The sequence below is a fragment of the Coregonus lavaretus genome (assembly GCF_964263955.1).
Source record: "Coregonus lavaretus genome assembly, chromosome: 17".
NCBI lineage: Eukaryota > Metazoa > Chordata > Actinopteri > Salmoniformes > Salmonidae > Coregonus > Coregonus lavaretus.
This window is the reverse complement of record NC_140004.1, coordinates 16,150,116-16,163,048: the sequence shown is the minus strand read 5'-3', so window position 1 is coordinate 16,163,048 and position 12,933 is coordinate 16,150,116. Positions and strand designations below refer to the sequence as shown.

General features: G+C 43.7%; 1 protein-coding gene across 5 annotated transcripts in view; it reads left to right on the top strand.

The window, feature by feature from the left end:
- LOC311144599 (phosphatidylinositol 4-phosphate 5-kinase-like protein 1) overlaps positions 1 to 12,933 on the top strand; it is a 28,067-nt gene that overhangs the window by 13,660 nt on the left and 1,474 nt on the right. Inside the window, exons 1-7 of one of the 5 annotated variants that reach the window (XM_084180634.1) lie at positions 2,522 to 2,700; positions 11,578 to 11,805; positions 12,016 to 12,066; positions 12,195 to 12,349; positions 12,462 to 12,586; positions 12,683 to 12,717; positions 12,799 to 12,854. In XM_084180634.1, coding sequence (XP_084036760.1) covers positions 11,578 to 11,805; positions 12,016 to 12,066; positions 12,195 to 12,349; positions 12,462 to 12,586; positions 12,683 to 12,717; positions 12,799 to 12,854 — 650 coding nt within the window. In that variant the 5' untranslated portion in view covers positions 2,522 to 2,700. Of the gene's footprint in view, positions 1 to 2,521; positions 2,701 to 8,718; positions 8,981 to 11,577; positions 11,806 to 12,015; positions 12,067 to 12,194; positions 12,350 to 12,461; positions 12,587 to 12,682; positions 12,718 to 12,798; positions 12,855 to 12,933 lie in introns of those variants that run through there. The other 4 variants (XM_084180633.1, XM_084180635.1, XM_084180632.1 and 1 more) reach the window with 4 other exon arrangements.

Here is a 12,933-nt window from a genome sequence, read left to right as displayed (position 1 = left end):
CCAAGCATGGACCCCATCGATAGCAAGAAAGAGGAGACCCTCTGCTCTATTACGGTCAGTGGCCCCAGTCGGGAAAATCAATTCAAGGAAAGCCCTTTACAATTACCCTAATTATCCCCCAAAATATCCTGTCTCCCAAGCCGAGATCTAAGGTTTTTTTTTTTTTTTTTACATGACTTTAAAAAACCTAAGCCTATGCAACATTAACCTATTAAAAACAGTACTGTAGTCATGAAATTTGTGCAGTAGGCTATAGGCCCGTAACATTATCACAGCATATTGGCTTTGCTTGAATTGCCCTCCCAATGCATTGTTGTTCTTCTCAGACCATAAAAAAATTATCAACATTTGAGGTAGGCTATATGATCACACCGGTAATAGATCAGTTGTTGTATTACTTGTGAGGCACAGCTGAGTGAGAATACATTTGAATAATTTGCTTTTTTACTTTATAATAATAATAATAATATGCCATTTAGCAGACGCTTTTATCCAAAGCGACTTACAGTCATACTTTACTGGGCTGATGGAGCCTGCATCTGATGGTCAGTCTCAGCGGAGGGAGAGGGTAGCAGATTGGTTCTGCCTCTCAACGTCCCTCCGTTCTCCCTTTCCTCTGCTGACACTGACCAAAAAGGGACACTCTCTTCCAGCTGCTGGCAAAATTCGAGTCGCACTGCATTATTTCTACCTCATGCACAAATTCATCTTGTTACGCCTATGACCAAGTGAAATATTCCTAGATATAAAAAAATACCCAAGCCGCTAATAATAACAATGCAAGCCTATCGATACACTTTCCTACTCATTCATGGCAGCTGCAGTGCTGGTTGTAGTGCGAGTGGAAGTAGGGAGAATGCACATTTTATGGCTTATGAAAGTGTTGACAGTGCTGAGTAAAAACTTAAACATGAACTCACTCATAAAAACAGCAGCTCTTTGCTGTTTTCGTTGACAGTCTCTCTCTCTAGCCATGGTTTTAAAATCTCACAGTATCAACTTTGCTGTAGCTTTCTTTTCCGCCTGCTACGTTACTGCAGACACGGTAATATGAGTCCTCTGATTGGCCAGCGGTAAGCCTATAGTGCACTTGATTTTCTCCCCCCGGGCCCGCCGGGAAGGCAGTTGTACCTTCAGACATGAAATGGATGAAAATGGGAACACGTCACCTACTACGTGCGCTAGGCATTTGAATCGGGTGCACCTACCGCCAACAGCGAGACTAATAAAAAAAAAAAAAGGAATGCAAGGCTTATCGTTGTTTTTTTACAGAAATGTTTGACAATCGACTAGAAATGCCTTGGCGATCGACCAGTTGGTGACCACTGCCTTAAACCATGACTTATATACTGTCATATCAACACACAACTCCTCCTTCAAAACTGGTTACATCAGATTCATACAATACTATAATTTCCCCTTATTCAATCACTCCCTTAAAACCGGTTACATCTGGTCCATACTGGACTCCCCCTCCCCAAACCCCCAGCCCTCATTGCTCGTCATCTTCCAGAAGGACTTCAAAGGGGTTTATGGAAGTTCATGTAGCCCCAGCTATTCAGCCACTCATTCATCCATTCCAGTGTGAACGTCTGACCAATCAGGCCTCCACTCACATAGCCGCGGCATGACAGTTTCCCTGTTACCATTCGAACCCAACCTCCACCGGCTAACCTCTTCCACCTGGTTTCCTCAGGTGCCCATTTTATTTTTTACAAGTTTCCCTCTAACGTCCTTTAGACTGAAACGATACAGCTTGCCCCTGGCTCATGCTATAACGGTCACATCCTTCTCAGGGGGATGGTCCTACACTCAGATCATAGGGTACGGTAATCACTTGGGTGTCTCATGTGTCTCCTGCTGAATAAACCGTGGCCAGATAATGGTAACAAGTCCAGTAATTGTTTCTCCAATCCAGTTTATTCAGGCATGGTTTCACATAGTTCAGCACCTCCCAGGTTTGCAGACCCCACCATACACAAGCCTTATCAGTGGTAAACACTTGGGTATACGATTTTAGCGCACTTTTCACCGTGCCGATCCTCGTAGCCCTGTGCAATTATACCGCCATAAGCCCTTCTCCCAGGCTCCCACCTGGTGTATAGAGCACCTAGGAGTTCCCCAGGAATTCCTGACTCCATCCAAGGTGAAGTCCTTGCCGTCTAGGGCCTCAGCCATCGCCTTACTCACACACTTATCCAGTTCCGCGAAGTGAGTTCGATTCACCCCATCCAAATCCCCGGGGGTGGGTTGGGACTGTACCCATATTTCTATTCCCACCATTCCAGGGGGTCGTTCACAGCTAATATGTACAGTGTAACAGGCCATCGAGCGCCAGGGAGGGGGCGCGGGAGCAGGCGTGACAGTACCCCCCCCCCTTAGGGACGCCACCCCGCGTTCCACCTGGGCGAACCTGAGGCATGGGAGCCGGACGAGCCGGCCGAGGCGCGGGAACCTGTCTAGCCTGACGGGCCGGCTGAGGTATGGGAGCCTCACGAGGGTGTCAGCATTCTGTGAGGACAGATGCTGGGAGACAGGAAGCAAGTACAGGGAGTGAACATTTAATGGAAAAAACAGACAGGAATAAAACACGGACAGCGTCTGGACAGGGGAAACCAAACAAGATCAATGCTGACACAGGGATCAAACAGAGGAACAGACTGATATAGGGGAGGTAATCAACAAAGGGAAGGAGTCCAGGTGAGTACAATGAGCGCTGATGCGCGTAACGATAGTAACAGGTGTGAGTAATGATGGGTAGCCTGGCGCCCTTGAGCGCCAGGGAGGGGGAGCGGGTGCAGGCGTGACAGAGGTGGCCTCTCTTGACCAGGGGCATGTCAAATCTAGTTTTCCCCAAAACCGGCTATCTTGGTGTATGCTCACGATGCATTCCGCCTCCCCTGATCCACTGTTTCCACAAACTCTCTTTCTCAGAGCGGTGTGTCAGGATCTCCCCTGTGGTTCTTAATACACCAGTCAGCATACTGCCGAGGTGGTCCTCCATTTCTCTAATCCAGATCAGCTGCATAGGTCTGTCCTCCAGTTTGGACCATGACACGTGACCAAATACAAATATCTATGGTCCCAGTTCACATCCAAAACTCGAAAGCCCGTCTTATGATTCAGGTTGCCATCAGTGACCCAATTATCCAGCCCTTGGGTACAGTTGTCAACCGTTCTGTTCAACTCCTTCCCCACCACTTTGTTAAACCCACTCCACTTTTTTCTCACATTCCAGTGTCTGAATAAATGACTACCATCAACGGGGCCCCAGCCTTGTCCCCACCCACATACTGTATCATTGGTAGTGTGTATGTTTCAAACACGGGATAATACTCTGTTCCGTTAAATTGTCTAGTTGGCCTTATTCCTACCCTAATATGTGTGTGTTCCCAACCAGGCGCTACCATGAGCAGAGCCCTGAACAGCATGCTCATGCTAATTTCGTAACCTCATTTACACCACTTCCTGCTAGGCTTTCCTTCGGGTCCAGATGGTAGGGAAGCTCCATCTCCTTTGCTTCCCTTTACCTCCATTCTTACCCTTTCTGGGTGTCGGCTTGGGGGCGTCCTTTTTTACCAGGTCAGTCCAGCTGCTGGCTTTACCACTCTCACTTCTGTTGAAAGAGAGTAGAGACCCGTTAGCGGCACATAGACCGTCCTAAGCTTCTCCCTCAGCTGCACAGGCTCCTTTCCTGCCAGTGGACCAGGCGCTCTGTCCACCTGACCCCCAGGGACCTGCAGTACACCCTGTCTAATTGTTTCCTAGGTGACTGCCATCAGAATCATTTCCTTGCATCTTATTCAGGCTTCTCTACTCCCTCTGCCATCTAATCTGGTCAGGATTTAGCGCAGCCTACCACTATTTTTCCCTTCCTCATCCGGAATTTGAATTCCCGTTTCCTCCCACAGGATTCGAGAATCCTTCATAATTTCCTTTATCAACTGGTTCCAATGGTATAATTTCCATAGGCCTGTCCAACCCTTAGCCTCTATCCAGTCGGTTAATTGGGTGACCCATATTGAGGTGTCCCCTCCCTGGGTACAGGGGTTCAGGCACTCCATTCTGACGTGCCCTGTCCCACTGGGATATACCTCCCATTGAATCTCCCTCAAGCCTCCTACTGCGCTCAGAAGGAGTCTGGTAAATTTCCTAACCTGGTAACCATCAGCCACCTCGGCTGACATTAGCAGGCCTGCCCTTTTTAGATCACTACATTCCTCACATCTCCCCAGCTGTGCCTCATCCCACTGACAGGAGCAGTCCTGGGGTCCTTTCTCCAGTCTCTCATTGCCACACTGGCCTACATTTTTAAATTTTTAGTCATTTAGCAGACGTTCTTATCCAGAGCGACTAACAGTTAGTGAGTGCATACATTATTTTTTAATTTTTCATACTGGCCCCCCGTGGGAATCAAACCCACAACACCAGGCACGACTGCAGGCCTTTTATTTCCTGGTCCTTGCCATATCTTGGGCAGGTTATATCCCAGGCAAACTGAGCATGCTCCCCCAGCCAAAGGACCACACCTAATCACTTCCTTCTCCCTGGATATCAATCCATGATTTGCCCTGTTCAGAAACCCCAACCCTCTACCGATCCATGCTTGGGTATACCCTTGTCTCAACACTATGATCCCCTGTACGATGGCCACCCCTGCCCAGGGGGGTAGTGCTACAGTTTTTGCTGCCATACGCAGGGCCGGCGCCAGAACTCATCCGTTGGATGGGCATTTGATTTCCATAGAGCGCCAAAAAAAATCACGGGACCTCCTATATGGATATATGTAAAAAAATATATATATATCTTTTTTTTTTCTTTTTTTTCAAGGGTTCAATCAATTGTATTCGTGCAGTGCCTTTGCTACAACTATGAAACAGAAAGCATTGGTGTTGGAACCCCGTATAAGCTTATTTGTTGTAATATTTAATAAATACCCCAATAATAATAAAAATAAATACCCCAACCACCAAGACACACGGTCAGCAAGATGCATGGTTAAATGACACAAACATCAGTAGCCTAAACATCATTACAAGGGCCAAGTGTGCTTGATAATAGTGAAAATCATCACAAAAGCAATAATGGCATTATAAATATGTGTTAATATGACAGCAGTCAAAAAGTCAATTATCAGTTGGAGCATGTCCATGTCACATAGCCTAAACAACGAAAGCTGTTGAGTGCATTGCTGATTTTATTTCTTGCTTGAGATGTAGGGCCTGTTACCTCAGTAATGACATTTTGTGCTGATAATAATAGCCTGTATAATTCTCACTGGCTTGTTCTATTCTCTCCGGTCTCACCGTTTCAACCTCCCGAGTGGCGCAGTGGTCTAAGGCACTGCATCGCAGTGCTAGCTATGCCACTAGAGATCCTGGTTTGAATCGTAGCCGGCCGCGACTGGGATACCCATGGGGCGGCGCACAATTGGTCCAGTGTCGTCCAGGGTAGGGGAGGGAATGGCTGGCAGGGATGTAGCTCAGTTGGTAGAGCATGGCGTTTGCAACGCCAGGATTGTGGGTTCGATTCCCACGGGGGGCCAGTATGAAAAATAAAAAATAAATGTATGCACTCACTAACTGTAAGTCGCTCTGCGTAAGAGCGTCTGCTAAATGACTAAAATGTGGTGTGGTGCGTACAGTTCTGGCTTTTTTGCGCTTAGGCCACGGAGGTTCAGGTTGAGGCTCAGAATAAGAAGAATACTCGTTAGAGATGCCACCATGATTAGAATACTAATGAGTTACAGTGGGGGGGAAAAGTATTTAGTCAACCACCAATTGTGCAAGTTCTCCCACTTAAAAAGATGAGAGAGGCCTGTAATTTTCATCATAGGTACACGTCAACTATGACAGACAAAATGAGAAAAACAAATCCAGAAAATCACATTGTAGGATTTTTAATGAATGTATTTGCAAATTATGGTGGAAAATAAGTATTTGGTCACCTACAAACAAGCAAGATTTCTGGCTCTCACAGACCTGTAACTTCTTCTTTAAGAGGCTCCTCTGTCCTCCACTCGTTACCTGTATTAATGGCACCTGTTTGAACTTGTTATCAGTATAAAAGACACTTGTCCACAACCTCAAACAGTCACACTCCAAACTCCACTATGGCCAAGACCAAAGAGCTGTCAAAGGACACCAGAAACAAAATTGTAGACCTGCACCAGGCTGGGAAGACTGAATCTGCAATAGGTAAGCAGCTTGGTTTGAAGAAATCAACTGTGGGAGCAATTATTAGGAAATGGAAGACATACAAGACCACTGATAATCTCCCTCGATCTGGGGCTCCACGCAAGATCTCACCCCGTGGGGTCAAAATGATCACAAGAACGGTGAGCAAAATTCCCAGAACCACACGGGGGGACCTAGTGAATGACCTGCAGAGAGCTGGGACCAAAGTAACAAAGCCTACCATCAGTAACACACTACGCCGCCAGGGACTCAAATCCTGCAGTGCCAGACGTGTCCCCCTGCTTAAGCCAGTACATGTCCAGGCCCGTCTGAAGTTTGCTAGAGTGCATTTGGATGATCCAGAAGAGGATTGGGAGAATGTCATATGGTCAAATGAAACCAAAATATAACTTTTTGGTAAAAACTCAACTCGTCGTGTTTGGAGGACAAAGAATGCTGAGTTGCATCCAAAGAACACCATACCTACTGTGAAGCATGGGGGTGGAAACATCATGCTTTGGGGCTGTTTTTCTGCAAAGGGACCAGGACGACTGATCCGTGTAAAGGAAAGAATGAATGGGGCCATGTGTCGTGAGATTTTGAGTGAAAACCTCCTTCCATCAGCAAGGGCATTGAAGATGAAACGTGGCTGGGTCTTTCAGCATTACAATGATCCCAAACACACCGCCCGGGCAACGAAGGAGTGGCTTCGTAAGAAGCATTTCAAGGTCCTGGAGTGGCCTAGCCAGTCTCAAGATCTCAACCCCATAGAAAATCTTTGGAGGGAGTTGAAAGTCTGTGTTGCCCAGCGACAGCCCCAAAACATCACTGCTCTAGAGGAGATCTGCATGGAGGAATGGGCCAAAATACCAGCAACAGTGTGTGAAAACCTTGTGAAGACTTACAGAAAACGTTTGACCTGTGTCATTGCCAACAAAGGGTATATAACAAAGTATTGAGAAACTTTTTTGTTATTGACCAAATACTTATTTTCCACCATAATTTGCAAATAAATTCATTAAAAATCCTACAATGTGATTTTCTGGATTTTTTTTCTTCTCATTTTGTCTGTCATAGTTGACGTGTACCTATGATGAAAATTACAGGCCTCTCTCATCTTTTTAAGTGGGAGAACTTGCACAATTGGTGGCTGACTAAAGACTTTTTTTCCCCACTGTAGATCTCAATGGGGACACACCAAAGAGATAGATAGAGGACTCATCATGGATATAACCAGTTTTAGCATGGACATTGCCACTGAGGGCCTCCACCATTTTAAAATAGTCAACTGGGTGGGGAATCCTATGGGTTGGGCGCAATCAGCTAATGATCAGAGCATTGTCTACTTCTTCAAATTGGGTGTTATTGTTTGTAAATGGCTTTAACCTATATAACCGCCATCTAGTGGCCATAATAAATGAATGACACAAAATTTGGTTCAAGACTCCAGCAATGCAGGTGACAATAAATCACCAATATTAGCTTCACACTTTTTTTTTTAACACAAAAGAAGAAAACTGACTACTTTAAAATGGAGATAGCCTCAATACATATGACTGTATATATGAATGGACAAAGCCATCGATCATGTGACACCATTAATTCGTATGTGAGTACTCAATAGCGCATTGAAGCCAAATGAAGTCGGTTAAGATGGCATCTCATGGAGACCTAACATGCACAGTTTGAGCTACTCCAATAAGTCACATTGCAGTCTTGGTCAGTGCTGCCCCCTCTCATTGAGTAACTCAAGTTGAATGCCAACCGGGGTACTGCAGGCTGCCATTAGTAACTAAATTATCCTTATGACTTCTTCTGTGTGCGATTTTAAAATAATCTGTTAAAGGACATACATCTGATGTATTAGAAGCAATTATTGGTACCATGATTTTCTTCTAAAAACATTTTTATTTACACAAAAATTCACCACAAAGATTTTTCCATTCACTATAATGGGGGATCCTTGTTTTCTGCGAGAGGGGGCACTCATTCTCCCCTGGGCGCTGCCCAAGCTGTCACAGACGCTAGTAGCCTATAATGGCACAGATATAAGTCCTCTATGGGACAAGCGCCAAAGAATGGAATGGACAGCATTCCCGCGTTCCTGATATTCCAATCTTTACGGAGTACATTTTAACAGAAATCAGACATTCCTAAGTCAAATAAATAGCATAGTAAAATCACAACCAGCACCAAAACACAGTTTAGTTCCCGAATTCGGTCCTTTGTCATGATGACGATAACGTAGCCTAGTGTGCTTTCGCTCTGCCCTGTGTAGTCTACTAACTGTAGTGTCAGGTTAAAAAACCCTAAGTCCATGACACACCTTTTACTACTGCAGGGGTGTAATCATTAGTGCACACCTGAGTAAACAGTTGCAAACAGTTGCCAATACAAAACGTTTTTCCATCAAAAACGAGAGTTTCTATTGGGCAAATTCAGGTAGGTCACTACCAATGATGTGCGTCATTGGTCAGTATCCGTTTGTTCCGTTTGCTTTTGTTGGCTGTTTGGTTCCTAGCTAGTACACCCCAGGTGTAACACACCCTGAAAGTATTGCCCAACCCGCTTACCCTGGTATACGGCGCTAGGCCTACTCTTGACTGAAAAAAGACGCCGACCGCTGTCATCAAAATGTGTTTATTTAAATCTTTACGGTACAAAATGCTATCCAAACGTATATGAAAACGGTAAACGCATAGGCTTCAAATATATCTCCATAGATTTTCACTTATTCAGATACATCCCTTGTACAGCAAGGCATCAAAACATAAAGGACAACACAAGGAAATCAGGCTGGTAAGGTAAGAACTACGTGGTTGTAAGAACCAAGTGGTTGTCAGCTTTCATGACAGTCACAACAATTAACAATGTCTGAGTAACATCTCACATTCTATTAGTGAATGTAATTATGTTGGCCAGCTGTTATTTTAATGTTATCCCCAAAAGATGGGGATAAAAAAACAATCCTGTCTATCTTAAAGGGGAAAATCTACAGTTGCTACATCCACTTTTGCACTTGAGCTTAGTTCAACTGTCATACCCCATCAGAACCCAAATTATAAGCTTGCTTTACTCCAATGTTTGTAAACAAAGTAAATGTAAACAAATACTGTATAGCCTCAACATGGTTAAAACTATAATTTAGAAATCATGGATGGACAGTCCTTGCATCTATAGCTCTATGAATTTGAGAGTGGTTACATTTTCCCCTTGACAGGGCATGTACATTTCCGTCTTGATCTAGTTGGTCACAAAGAAAATTATCAGAGATTTCAGAAATGTTTATTTTGCTTAAAAGTGTTCAAGTTCGACTGATATTTGAAACGAGCTTCCCTTCCAAACCTCTTGAATGACAATAATTAAAACAGGTGAAGGTTTTAAGTTTCAGACCATGGAAGTAACATTTCAACATGGTTTTGAGGGTCTTGATTGTACAATGCAAGTTTAACTGCACTCCAGGACTCCTATGGATCAGGTTAGTGTATATGAGGAAGAAGGAGATACGTTTTTTTTTTATACAACTTCACATAATTGTGATTCTTTATGAGCCAATAAACCTTTTTATAAAAAAGAAGAGTACTTTACTGAAAGTCGTGCACAGGAGGCACTGTTTCTCTACGATAGAAGAGAATGTATGAAAATGTATGCACTCACTAACTGTAAGTCGCTTTGGATAAGAGCGTCTGCTAAATGACTAAAATGTAAATTTCTCCTTTCTCAGCTTCTTACTGAAAGTGGCAGGCATGTTCTTTGTTATTGTTTTAACTGCAGATTTTTAGCTATACAATATAGATCCAGAGGTCTCTGTTTGCTGTGGCTTTGTTTATGTGAGAGGTTTGTGGTTGTGTGTATACAGTATACAGTGGCTTACGAAAGTATTCACCCCCCTTGGCAGGTTCCCGAGTGGCGCATTGGTCTGGCACTGCATCGCTAGCTGTGCCACTAGAGATCCTGGTTCGAATCCAGGCTCTGTCGTAGCCGGCCGTGACATGGGGCGGTGCACAATTGGCCCAGCGTTGTCCAGGGTAGGGGAGGTAATGGTCGGCAGGGATGTAGCTCAGTTGGTAGAGCATGGCGTTTGCAACGCCAGGGTTGTGGGTTCGATTCCCACGGGGGGCTAGTATTAAAAATAAAAAATATTATGTATGCACTCACTAACTGGAAGTCGCTCTGGATAAGAACGTCTGCTAAAAATGACCCAAAAATTTTTTGGGGACCACTGCTCCACTCGGGAACCTGCCAAGGGGGTTGAATACTTTCGTAAGCCACTGTATACTGTATACACACAATTTTTATTAAAAACTATTTTGTTGCCTTACAACCTGGAATTAAAATTGATTTTTTGGGGGTTTGTATCATTTGATTTACACAACATGCCTACAACTTTGAAGATGCAAAATATTTTTTGTGAAACAAACAAGAAATAAGACAAAAAAAACAGAACTTGAGCGTGCATAACTATTGCGGCAGACATAGCGTTTTCCTTGATGGCCAAAAAGTTCAATTTTAGTCTCATCTGAGAGTACCTTCTTCCATATGATTGGGGAGTCTCCCACATGCCAAACGTGTTTGCTTACTTTTTTCTTTAAGCAATGGCTTTTTTCTTGCCAATCTTCTGTAAAGCCCAGCTATGTGGAGAGTACGGCTTAAAGTGGTCCTATGGACAGATACTCCAATCTCCGCTGTGGAGCTTTGCAGCTCCTTCAGGGTTATCTTTGGTCTCTTTGTTGCCTCTCTGATTAATGCCCTCCTTGCCTGGTCTGTGAGTTTTGGTGGGTGGTCCTCTCTTGGCAGTTTCGTTGTGGTGCCATATTCTTTCCATTTTTTTATAATGGATTTAATGGTGCTCCGTGGGATGTTCAAAGTTTCAGATTTTTTTATAACCCAACCCCTGACTTTGCCCCTGACCTGTTTGGAGAGCTCCTTGGTCTTCATGGTGCCGCTTGCTTGGTGTTGCAGACTCCGGGACCTTTCAGAACAGGTGTATATATACTGAGATCATGTGACAGATCATGTGACACTTAGATTGCACACAGGTGGACTTTATTTAACTAATTATATGACTTCTGAAGGTAATTGGTTGCACCAGATCTTATTTAGGGGCTTCATAGCAAAGGGAGTGAATACATATGCACGCACCACTTTTCCGTTATTAATTTTTTTAGATTTTTTTGAAACAAGTAATTTTTTTCATTTCACTTCACCAATTTGGACTATTTTGTGTATGTCCATTTCATAAAATCCAAATAAAAATCCATTTAAATTACAGGTTGTAATGCAACAAAATAGGAAAAATGCCAAGGGGGATAAATACTTTTGCAAGGCGCTGTATGTGTGTGGTACCCTCGTGGTGAGCCTCTGGTGACTGTGAGTTGTTTGTGGTGTGTGTGATTGTCAGATGGAGAAGAGGAGCGGTCTGCGCCTGTGTCACTTTGGGACAGCCAGGCGGAGGCGATGGTGGGGTCTGAGGAGAAGATGGATTTACATTTACATTACATTTACATTTACATGGAGGATGCTGGGGCTGTTTAAGATCAACCAGGAACATGACTTCTGCAGCCTCACCTGTCTTATGAAAGAGGGCCTGCATGCTGCCCTACAGACCAGCAACGACACAACAATACCTGTGAGCAAACCTATAGACTACACAACAATATGCACACTATTTCAACTGTCACATAGAATACATTTTTATACCATAGGAACTTACTGCATTGACCCACCTCTGAGAAAATTGCTCTACATACAGTATTTGCATTGTACATAGCTTTCCCTACTTATATGACAAGAAACCTTTCATTGCGGTTTGATAATTAGTTGATCTTGTTTCAATCAGGATAAACTTTCTGCTGAACATTACAAATTGGCGGAGACTCAAGTCCACAAGGTGCTATTTAATCACTATTCAAACAAATATGTTAAACCAATCCCGACAGCATACTGTCTATTTGAGTAAATGTTTTTTGGGACACGTTTCAATTTTGACCCGTGGTCCTCTGTTGCCTCCCCCTGCAGGACTTGGAGATGCAGACGTTTGCAGGGCCGGTGTTTGCCAGCCTGCGGCGCTCCCTGGATATAACAGAGGAGGAGTACCAGAGGTCCCTCTCTTCAGACGGCTGCTATCTACAGTTCATCAGCAACTCCAAGAGCAAGGCTGACTTCTTCCTCACGTGAGTCCTGCTGGAGGACACCATAAACATCATAAATGTACACACAACACACCTAATCTATGTCAACTCTATATAGTAGCATATGTAGTAAATGTCTTTTTTTCTTCCTTAGGAATGACAAGAGGTTCTTCCTAAAGACACAGAAAACACGGGAGGTTACCTTTTTCCTATCCAACCTGAAGGCATATATGGATCACTTGGAGAAATACCCCCACTCACTGATGGTCAGATTCCTGGGTGAGAGAGAAGACCAACAGCTTAAGATCAAAATATCACATGACAAATGGACTGTCACCTTTGTCAGATGTTCATATTCTTATTTTCTTATTCCAGGTCTCTATAGTATCCAAATTCCAAATAAAACAAAGGTAATTTTAATGAAGCACAAATATTCACAAACACAGTTGTTTTTTTACTCTGTAAGTAACTTTTCTCTCACTCTCCCTCAGAAGTATTTCATTGTGATGCAGAATGTGTTTTACCCGGACGAGAGGATTAATACCAGGTAAACATTGTTTGTATTGTAGTTATGAAAGATAAAGTTGATTAAAAAAAATATATTTCTGGATTGTTTGTTGCCAATT